This window comes from Cetorhinus maximus, chromosome 8 (genome assembly GCF_964194155.1).
Source record: "Cetorhinus maximus chromosome 8, sCetMax3.hap1.1, whole genome shotgun sequence".
Taxonomy (NCBI): Eukaryota; Metazoa; Chordata; class Chondrichthyes; order Lamniformes; family Cetorhinidae; genus Cetorhinus; species Cetorhinus maximus.
In genome coordinates this window covers 124,784,791-124,796,450 of record NC_135886.1, presented here as the reverse complement: position 1 = coordinate 124,796,450, position 11,660 = coordinate 124,784,791, and the positions used below count along the sequence as shown (strand labels likewise).

General features: G+C 41.4%; 1 protein-coding gene across 1 annotated transcript in view; it reads left to right on the top strand.

Annotated features, from left to right (window-relative positions):
- Positions 1-634: 634 nt before the first annotated feature.
- The window catches only part of slc16a2 (solute carrier family 16 member 2), a 122,149-nt gene continuing 111,123 nt past the window's right edge, over positions 635-11,660 (top strand). Inside the window, exons 1-2 of the mRNA XM_078547566.1 lie at positions 635-1,127; positions 1,243-1,587. Coding sequence (XP_078403692.1) covers positions 1,248-1,587 — 340 coding nt within the window. The 5' untranslated portion in view covers positions 635-1,127; positions 1,243-1,247. The remainder of the gene's footprint in view (positions 1,128-1,242; positions 1,588-11,660) is intronic.

The following is an 11,660-nucleotide window of genomic DNA, read 5'->3' as shown; positions in this document are numbered from 1 at the left end:
TCTTGGGCACATAAGAAATCATGATTTAAAAAGGCTGATGCTGATGGGAAAGATCGATGGTAAAAGAGATCAAGGTACACAAATAACGATAAAAGCAAAATACTGCGGAGGCTGGAAACCTGAAACAAAAACAGAAAATGCTGGAAAAAACTCAGCAGGTCTGACAGCATCTGTGGAGAGAGAAAAACAAAGTTAACGTTTCGAGTCTGTCTGGCTCTGAAGAAGGGTCTTGAAACATTCACTTTGTTTTTTCCCTCTCCACAGATGCTGTCAGACGTACACAAATAATGAACTTTCTAAAGAGCCTGGCAAACTGGATGAGTGTATGACCAACGAAGACGATTCACACCTCCAAAGCAAGATTAACATGGAGGTCTAAGGTTGCCAATGCCCTCTCAGGGCATGCCACCACCTGAAGAGAAAGGGCTGTCTAAGTGGAGGGGGTTGGTGGTGAAACACTGACCACGATAGGAGATGATGGAACTGGTCATGTCCAGCTTACAGCTGCCGCAAACACAAGCAAAAAAAAAAAATAATAATAATACTGGGGATGCTCAAAACACTCAGCAGGTCAGGCAGCGTCAGTGGAGGGAAGCGGAGACGTGTCAGATCAGTGACTTACTGCGCACTGATCGAAAAAGGGAGAGCAGAGCTTTTCCCCACGTGTGTCCCTTCAGGAGCTCAGACTGCTGATTCTGATTAACTTCAATCGCACTTAGTTCCTGGTCACAAGTATCTTGGGACGTGAGTAGGGGTTCGGAGTGAGTGCTGGCTGGCTGGGGATCCTGACTTCAGATCCTAGCTACCCGGGCAGACCTTGCCAGTGTGATCCCCCCCCCCCCCCACCTCACTATCTATCATTGTACTGTTTAGATTGGAAGGCAAGAGGCGGAGTCTCTGCTCTTTGTGTACTGTCTGGGGATTTCATTTCTCTGGAACTGATTGCCTTGATAGTTACATTTATTCTGGCAACAGACAGACTGACAGCAAGCGACGGCAGGCAGGTTTACACTTGAGTTTTTTAATATACATTTATTTGGGAAAACCTCGCCTGGATCTGCCCATCTGTGCTCAGGGCTCCTCTGGCTGCAGTTGTGATCGCGGGTCCACCGCTGGCTGCGGGTTAAGTAAGGCTTAAAGCATATTACATAAAAATGACTGGGTGCAAATCACACCGATCTGGAAAACAAGTGCACGCCACTGCCAGTAATTCCCTGTGTGTTTCTCTCTTCCCTTGCACAGGGGGGATGGACGGCGAGACAGCAGACCGCAAGCAGGCGGGGGAGACTATGGAGATGGGGGAGATCGCGGGTGTGCAGCCGGAGAGCAAGGCGGAGGAGAGAGCGCAGGAGCCGGAGGTGAGCGCCTCCAAGGACAGCCGGCAGCTGCCAGCGGAGCCGGCCCTCGCCCCGGGAGCTCAGCCCGGCGTCCAGGTCCCCGAAGGCGGCTTAGGCTGGCTGGTGGTTTTCGCTGCCAGCTGGTGTAATGGCTCCATTTTCGGCATCCAGAACTCGTTCGGGATTCTGTACGTGATGCTCTTGAACGAGTTGGAGGATCAGAAGGACCCGAGCATTCAGTTTAAGACTGGTGAGTGCGAATTGTCCAGCTTTGCCCCGCTAACCGCTGGTTATATTGTGACTACCCTGACCCCGGGTGAAGCTCCCCCCCCCAAAGTTGTTGATCCGGGCGAGACCCCTCAATTTGTCACCGTCTGGCTGGGGCACCCCCCCAAATTGTTATGGGTGAGGAAGGATGTCTCCATTCAGCAACCTCTCCCCTCTCTTGGTGGCAACAAGATTAATCTAAACAGGATCCCTTGGTGGGTACCCTTTTCCCACACCCAATCATTCTGGCTTTGAAGGAGCCAATTTGATCAGACTTTCTTGAGTTAAAGGTAAGAGTAAGTTTATTTAACTACTAAAGGCAAGAAAGAATAAAACACATGCATATACGGTCATACGGGTTAAAGTAAGAATTTAGCTTGAAGTAAGTCAATATATATATTGAAAAAGGTATATGGAACAGTCCTTGACTCATGGGGAGTAGGTGATTGAGCTTTGCAGCCATTCTGATTTGAGATTCCAGTAGAATTGACTTCGGCAGATGAATAGTTGGTTTTGAGGTTCCAGTAGTGTTGACTTTGGTAGAGAGAGAGAGATCGGGATACCTGCAAAATGGCGATTTGCAGGGGTATTGTGTGTGGCTGTTAGTTTTGAGTCAAATTTCCAGCACTTGCTCCCTCTCAGAACACCCATGAACAGGGGAAGCTTTTCAACTCACTTTTAACCCCTCTTGGTATATTCCAATTGAGAAACAAATTCACAAACCATTGCTCACAGGATTTCTTGATCAGATGATACTCATCTCCCATTATGTCCCATTGTCTCGACTGGAGTGAGCAATTAGTTTCCGGATGTCTTTAGAAGTATATTGTCTGGCAACAGGATGGGGTTCCATTATTTCTTAAGGAGTCACCCTGCAGCATTCCAATCAGTGGCTTGTGTGCATTTTTATAAACTCAGGTCTTATTTTTAAAGTCCAATATTTCAGGATGCAAATTCAATGTTTTTTCCTTAATTATCATGACAGGATATTCAGACTCCAAATACCCTTCCCTCCGACTCCCAACTTGAAAAGTTTTCTGTCAACTATTGGTACATGCAATGCGTGTCTCTGTAAGATGTAAAATGGTTAGTAGTGAAAGGAATATTTAGCAGAAAGAACAAAGTGATAAAAGAATACAACTTTGTTTAATTTTCGTTGGAGTTATTTTGAAACTTCCACTTACAAACCAAAATTATTGAATCTTTTTGGAAATGAGTTAGAAGAAGTGAATGAAATAATCCTCTAGGTGAAATAAAAACTGGAAATGCTCAGCAAGTCAGGCAGCATATGTAGAGAGAAGCAGATGCTGCCTGTCCTGTTAAATGTCGCCATCATTTTCTGTATTTATTTCAGATTTTCAGCATCCAGAGTATTTTGCCTTTGTTTTAATTCTATAGGTGAGGTGAGAGTGACCGAATGCCCTTGACATCAAGGCAGCATTGAACCAAGCTGAAGCTAGTGGGAATCAGGGAAAACTCTCCATTGGTTGGAGTCATACCGAGCATAAAGGAAGATGGTTGTGGTTGTTGGAAGCCAATCATCTCAGTCCCAGGACATCCTGCAGGAGTTTCTCAGGATAGTGTCCTCAGCCCCTTCATCAGTGACCCTCCCTCCATCATAATGTCAGAAGTGGAAATGTTTGGTGATGATTGCAGTTTTCAGTACCATTCACAACTCCTCGGATACTGAATCGTCTATGCCTGTGTGCAGCAAGACCTGGACAACATTCAGATTTGGGCTGATAAGTGGCAAGTAATATGTGTGCCGCACAAGTGTCAGCAAGAGAGAATCTAACCATCTCCCTTTGACATTCATAGGATTTCATAGAATATACTGGAACTAAAGTAGCAATCCCATTCAGAGAAATCATGGGTGACTGGTGTGACAAATGGTCACACTAACATGGTGTGCTTTTCTAAGGATATGGCAGAGAAGAAGTTTTGCTGTACATGTACATGTACAAACGAATTAAGAGCAGGAGTAGGCCGTTCAGCCCTTTGAGCCTGCTTCGTTATTCGATAACATCATGGCTGATCTGGCTGTGGCCTCAACTCCACATTCCCACCTACCTCCAATAACCTTTGATCCCCGTGTTATTCAAGAATTTATCTGCCTCCGACTTAAAAGTATTCATTGACCCTGTCTCCACCGCTCTCTGAGGAAGAGTTTTCTAAAGGCTTACGATCATCTGAGGGAAAACAGTTCTCCTCGCCTTCGCCTTAACTGGTAGACCCCTTATTGTTGAACTGTGTCCCCTTGTTTTAGTCTCTCCCAGAAGGAGAAACATCCTTTCAGCATCCACCCTGTCAAGCCCCTTCAGGATCTTATATATTTCAACAAGAAATAAGATCACCTTTCATTCTTCTAAACTCCAGTGGATGCAGGACCAGCCTGTCCAACCTTTTCTCATTAAGATATTGCCCCTGCCACAATCCCCCCTCCCCCACCCCCCCACAAATTCCAGGCATCAGTTGAGTGAACCTTCTCTGAACTGCTTCTAATGCATATATATCCTTTCTTAAATAAGGAGACCAAACTGTACACAGTATTCCAGATGTGGTCTCATCAACGCCCTATATACTGTAGCGAAACATCCTTACTTTTATATTCCATTCCTCTTTCAATAAATGTCAACATTCCATTTGCCTTCCTAATCACTTGCTGTATCTGCATACTAACTTTTTATGATTCATATACCAGGACACCCAGGTCCCTCTGCACCTCAGAGTTCTGTGATATCTCTCCATTTAAATAATATATTGCTTTTCTATTCGTCTTGCCAAAGTGAACCGAACAATTGTCATAAGCCTGCTTTCTTGTCTTAGTTTAATCTGCATATCTTTTGTTATCCAAGGAGCTCTAGGTCTGGATGTCCTCCCTTTCCCCTTCAAAAGAATGTGTCTACTCTGCTCCCCTACTATCTCCCCTTTGGTCTTTCATTATCCATTTACTATTTTGCTTACTAATTTTTGATTCCAGTCCACCTGAGCTAGAACCCTTTACAGATCACAGAAGTTAGCATTCTTCCAGTTAAGGATTTTTAAGCTTGATTATTCTGTGTCCTTTTCCATAACTATTCTAAACTTGATCATATTATGACATCTGTTTCCAAAATGCTCTCCCACTAAAACATGTTCCATATGTCCCACTTCATTCCCCAGCGCTGCTTCCTTACTTGTTGGGCTGGAAGTACACTGCTCAAGAAAGCTCTCTTGATCATGCTTCAGGAATCCCTCCCTCTCTTCCCTTTACATTTGAGACTACATTGGGATAATTGAAGTCCCACAATATCATAACTTAGTAGCTCTTGCATCTTTCAGTAATTTGCCTCTATTTGAAAGCCTAAAGTATGTGCCAATGTTTTGATTTACTACTGGAGTATTTTACCTTCAGTACTTGTTTATCCTTGGCTATCTTGTCCAACCAGCCATTGGCATATATGATGCCTGAAAGCAAGTTTTGACTGGGTATTTGACTACATGGGATATTACAACTTTGTCTAATCTCGTCCGCACCCAATCTTCCCAAGTGCATGTCCTGTCGGAGTTGCTAGATAATGATCAAGAATAGGTATCCTGGCTGATTTTTTTTCTCTAATGGGAAAAGTTGACAAGTGGTTCCTGCATACATGATAGAAAAATAAATAATAATATAAACATGTGTTTGTGAACATGCATGTTTAATATGGATGAATGGAGCTTGAACAGTACACTGGGAGTTTGAAAGTTCACTGTTTAGCTATTTAAACTTGCTGCTCAAGAGAAAACGAGCAAAGAACCATTGGATTTAGTGCAGCAGATATGAATATATTGGGGCAGGTATGGATAAGACCATAAGACATAGGAGCAGAAGTAGGCCATTCGGCCCATTGAGTATGCTCCGCCATTCAATGAGATCATGGCTGATCTGATAATCCTCAACTCCACTTTCCTGCCTTTTCCCCATAACCCTTGATTCCCTTATTGATTAAAAATCTGCCTATCTCAGCCTTGAATATATTTAACGATCCAGCCTCTACAGCCCTCTGCAGTAAAGAATTCCACAGATTGACTACCCTCTGAGAGAAGAAATTCTTCCTCATCTCTGTTTTAAATGGGCGCCTCCTTACTCTGGGTTTATGCCCTCTGGTCCTAGACACCCCCTCAAGGGGAAACAACCTCTCCGCATCTACCCTTTCAAGCCCCCTAATAATCTTATATGTTTCAATAAGGTCGCCTCCCATTCTTCTAAACTTCAATGAGTATAGGCACAACCGACTCAACCTCTCCTCGTAAGAAAATCCCTCCATCCCCAGGATCGACCTAGTGAACCTTCTTTGGACTGCCTCCAATGCCTGTATATCTTTCCTTAGATAAAGGGACCAAAACTATTCATAGTAATCAAGGTGTGGTCTAACTAGTGCCTTGTATAGTTTTAGCAAGACTTCCCTATTTTTATACTCCATTCCCTTTAAAATAAAGGCCAACATTCCATTTGCCTTACCTATTACCTGCTCAACTTGTATGCTAGCTTTTTGGGATTCATGCACGAGGACCCCCAAATTCCTCTGTGCTGCAGCTTTCTGCAGTCTTTCTCCATTTAAATAATGTTCAGCTCCTTTGTTCTTCCTGCGAAAGTGCATAACCTCACACTTTCTCACATTATATGCCATCTGCCACATTTTTGCCCGCTCGCTTAACCTATCTATATCCCTCTGTAGACTCTTTGCGACATCCTCACCCTTTGTCTTCCCACCTCTTTTTGCGTTATCTGGAAACTTGGCGATAGTACATTCACTTCCCTCATCCAAGTCATTAGTATATATTGTGAATAATTGTGGCTCCAGCACTGATCCCTGTGGCACTCCACTAGTTACAGGTTGCCATCCTGAAAATGCCCCCCTTATCCCAACTCTCTGCCTTCTATTAGTTAGCCAGTCCTCTATCCATGCTAATATACTACCCCCAACACCATGAACTCTTATCTTATTAAGTAGCCTTCTGTGTGGTACCTTATCGAACGCCTTTTGGAAATCCAAATATATTACATCTACTAGTTCCCCTTTATCTATCCTGCTTTTTACCTCCTCAAAGAATTCTAATAAATTTGTCAGGCATGATTTCCCCTTCATGAAGCCATGCTGACTCTGCTTGATTAGATTATGTATTTCTAAATGCTCTGCTATTACATCCTTTATAATAGACTCCAACATTTTCTCAATGGCGGATATTAAGCTAACTGACCTATAGTTACCTGTGTTTTGTCTCCCTCCCTTTTTGAATAAGGGTGTTACATTGGCAGTTTTCCAATCCTTTGGGGCTTTTCCAGAATCTAAGGACCCTTGGAAGATTACTACCAGTGCATCCACTATTTCTGCAGCTATTTCCTTTAATACCCAAGGATGCAACCCATCAGGTCCATGTGACTTATCAGCCTTTAGCCCCATTAGTTTCCCTAGTACTTTATCTCTAGTGATGGTTATTGTATTTATTCCCTCCCCCTCCATTTTGCCCCATGATTATTTATATTTTTGGAATGCTATTAGTGTCTTCCACTGTGAAGACTGATGCAAAGTATTTATTCAATTCCTCTGCCATTTCCTGGTTCCCCATTATTATTTCCCCAGCCTCATTCCCATCCCCTTCTGTGTGCTGGTGGCATTTAAAGGCTGTAACTATTAATGTATAGTTTAATGTGAATGGCTGCCCTTGGCACTGCTCAGCTACTCAACATTGCAGACGGAAATGCACACAGCTAAGGAGCACACTGATCAATGTTCCAGTTTTTAGTTTGATAGATTCCCAGCATCTTGAAAGGACCACTAACTTCTCTAGAATTGGCCAATTCTGTGTCAAATTTCCAGCGGAAACCTATCAGTACATCTAATGGGAGGTTATGATTAGCAGGAGTGGGAATTAGGAAGGAGAAAGTACAAATTTAATGTACATGCATTTTGGCAAATTAACTAGTAATAAGTGAAATAAAAGCAAAATACTGCGGATGCTGGAAATCTGAAACAAAAACAAAAATTGCTGGGAAAACTCAGCAGTTCTGACAGCATCTGTGGAAAGGAAGACAGAGTTAACGTTTCGAGTCTGATTGACTCTTCATCAGAACTAAAGAGGAATAAGAAATGTGATGAAATATAAGCTGTTTTAGGGGGGTGAGACAGGTGGAGCTGGATAGAGAGCCAGTGATAGGTGGAGGACCTCTAATGGTTCTTCTGAATTCCCTATTGAACTTCTTGGTGATTTATAATCTTACCTTGATGGCCTCTAGTTATGCTCTAACTCCACAATAGGAAGCACTCTGTATCAACTCTATCAAAACCTTTCACAATTTTAAAGACCTCCATTAGGTCAGCCCTCAGCCTTCTTTTTTTCAAGAGAGAAGATTCCCAGCTTGTCAATCCTTTCCTGATATATATACATATGCATTTCTGGTATCATTCTTGTAAATCTTCTCTGCACCCTCTCCAGTGTCACTATAATCCTTTTTATAATATGGCGCCTAGAACTTCACACAGTATTTTCTGCAGTCTAACCAAGGTTTGATACAGGTTTAGCATAACTTCCCTACATTTCAATTCTATCCCTCTAGAAATATAACCTAGTGCTTGGTTTGCTTTTTTTATGGCCTTGTTAAGCTGTGATGAAACTTTTAATGATTGATGTATTGATACTCCGAGATCCCTTTGTTCTTCTACTCCACTTAGACTTGCGCCTTCTAAGTTATAGGTGACATTCCTATCCTTCCTACAAAAATGTAAGTACCTCACCTTTATCTGTGTGTTGAACCTCATTTGCCAATTTTGTAAGTTTATTCATTTCTTCCTGCAATTTGTTGCCATCCTCCTCAGTAATGACTATCCTTCCACCAACCTCACCGACGCGCCCCCCCCCAACAAAATCTGATGACGTCTGAAAATTTAGAAATTGTGTTTTTGATTTTAAAGTCCAAATCGTTAATGTACATTGTGAACAGCTGTGGTCCCAGCACTGATCCTTGTGGAATACCACTCCCCACCTTTTGCCACTCTGAATAACTAGCCTTTATTCCCACTCTCTGCTTTCCTTCTTGAAGCCAGCCAGCCATCCATTCTGCCACTTGTCCCCTGGCTCCACATTCTCTGACCTTATTCATTAGTCTATTAAGGGGCACCTTATTGAAGGCCTTTTGAAATTCCAGATTACCCTCCGATGTTCTCAGAGTCTGAATCATGCGACCAAAAGAATGACTGTATATGTGGACATGGGTTACAACTTTGGCTGCTGAAATACTAGCTCTTGTGGAGGCAGTGGATATAGAATTCTATTTGTCAAATACTTTAAGTGAGATATAATGTGTAAATTGAAGATAGTATACTAATTGAATGTTATGTAGCTAGTCGTTCATTGTGGGGTACACGTCACGAAAAGTGTGAATGAGAAAATGACTTTCCTGGCTGCAAACAAATGCTGGAGAGAAAGAAAATCCCTTAAGTTAAACAGGTGGTTGCAAGAATTCAGCTGTCAGATAGCTTTACAAAAATAAATGCATGTATGAAGAAATTGTTAGGAGTCCTGGAGGAGACGTGTCTCTCATTGTAATGCTTTGAACAGAATATGGAAGGAATTGATTTAATTTGGCTTAGTCTAAGTTTAATTTAAGGGGAGAGAAGATAATTTGTCACTTGTATATTAATTGAGTTTTAATTGTATGCTGATGGTTGACATTAACTGGGGATTCATTCGTGCTCCCAGAAATAGGAACAGACTGAAACAGTGGTTGTTGGGTTATGCGAGGAGTCAGAACCTTTTTTACCTGGAGAACCTTTTAAAAAAAATATTACCAACATAAACACTATTGTGAGATGAAAATATGGCATTTCTAATCCAAATACTTGGCAAATTGCAATATCTGTTAGAATGCATAATTTTCATATACAGTAAATAAATTACATATATTGAATTTGTACATCAATAGAAAAACAAAGTAAAATAGACCTAACTCTGAATTATCATATTTTGACTTTTTTTTACTATTACTTTGTCAGTTGTCATCTTTAAAGAAACTGTAACCTAAGATGCGTAGAATTAAGACAATATTTATGACAGTTAATTCTCTTGTTTTTTAAAAAAAAGCTCCTAATAGCACATTCAGAATAAATTAACATCCCAGCTACATTAGAAACCATAATGGTCACACCCATAAAACCTGTCCCTTGAACCAAAGGCAGTATTTATAACCGTGGTGTAACTATACCACTCAAGCAGGTTTATTTGGAGCATGATGATGTTTTTCATTAAAATAATCATTGGAAATCTTAAAGTGTGGCATAACGATTAGTCTTTTATTCCTATAATAAAAACACCACACTTACTTTCCTTGACTTAAGGCTTTTTTCACGTTAATACGATTGAACTGGAAAAGGTTGGGAGCTGCAAACAAGATGTTAAAGAGTCACATGTGGCTCCCGAACTGCAGGTTGCAGACCTCTGGGTTAGGAGGTGCATGTTTGTAATGTGTATCTCTGTAAGCTCCAGTTCTATCCTTCACCACCTGGCTTCATGGAGTACAGCAACATGTTACTTGGGAGTTAAATTGAATTGAGTTACTATGGTGTATGCTTTACTGGATTCAGTTGTAAAAACATGGCAATGCTTGGTTGACTTGTTCCATGTCTTGTCTGTAATTATTTGGAAATGCCTAACAGTGCAGAGTAGACGTTTTAAATTGTAGTTCTGCTATTTAATTGATTATTATTGTTTTAAAGTCAGACTTTGCTCATTGGAACAGTTTTATCTCTGAGACAGAGTTGTCTCTTGGATGAGACGTTAAACCAAATCCTTATTAGCCTTCTCAGTTGAATGTAAACGATCCCCTGGCACTGTTTGAAGAGGAGGTTTCTTGGCCTTTATACTTCATCAAACATAACGTGAAAACAGATTATCTGCTCATTTATCTCATTGCTTTTTGAGGACCTTGTGCGCAAATTGGCTGCTGTGTTTCATCACATTGCAAAAGTGAATACGTACTACACTTCAAAAGTACCTCAGTAGTGGGTGCCACAATAATCAGTGCTTGGGCTTCAGTTATTTACAATCTGGATCAGTGATTTAAAGAAAGGGATTGAGTGTAATGTGTCCAGGTTTGCTGATGATACAAAACTCGGCGGGAAAGTAAGCTGTGAGGAGGAGGAAAAGGTGCACAGAGCACTGGAGAGATAAATCGAGTTAGAAATAGTGCAAAATTAGGTGAAATCATAGAAAATACAAAGATGTCAAACTTAGGTTTGGAGTGCATGAGTGAATGCAGAAAGTGTGGTTAATAATGTTGGTCAGCTGCAGGTGCAATTAGTCACGTGGAAATATGATGTAGTAGTCATAACTGAGACCTGGCTTAAAAAAAAGGGGAGGGTTAGATGCTTAATATTCTTGGGCATAAAGTATTCAGGAAAGATAGGGAAGTGAAGAAGGTAGAGGGGTAACAGTTTTGATTAAGAAAGATATTACAGTGTAAGAAACATAGAATATTCTTGAGAGATCAATTTGGTTGGAGTTAAGAAACAATAAAGGAGTTATTATGTTGCTTTGTGCTATTTATAAGCTATTGAATAGTGAGAAGGAGATAGAGGAGCAGATTTGCAAGAAAGTTATTGAAAAGTGCAAGAACTATAGAGTGGTGATAAAGGGAGACTTTAACTTCTGTGATTGTACTTAGGACAGAGAAGGGGAGAAAATTCTGGCGTGCTCAGGAGAGTTACTTTGACCAGTATGCTTCCTGTCCAATGAGGAAGGAGGCGTTACTGGATCTAGTCCTGGGGAATGAAGTGGATCAAATGGAGAAAGTCACTGGGGGGGGGTGGTGAGCATCTTGGGAATAGTGATCATAGCACCATAAGGTTTAGATTGATTATGGAGAAGGATTAGGAGCAATCCATCAAAACAATATTTTGAGTGGAGGAGGGCTAATTTTAGTGAATTGAGCAAGATATGACCCCGATAAAGTGGAGTCAAAGCCTGCAGGCAGAAATGTAATGAAGCAATGGATGGTCTTCAAAGAGATGTTTCAAGTAAAGTCTCATTGCATTCCCA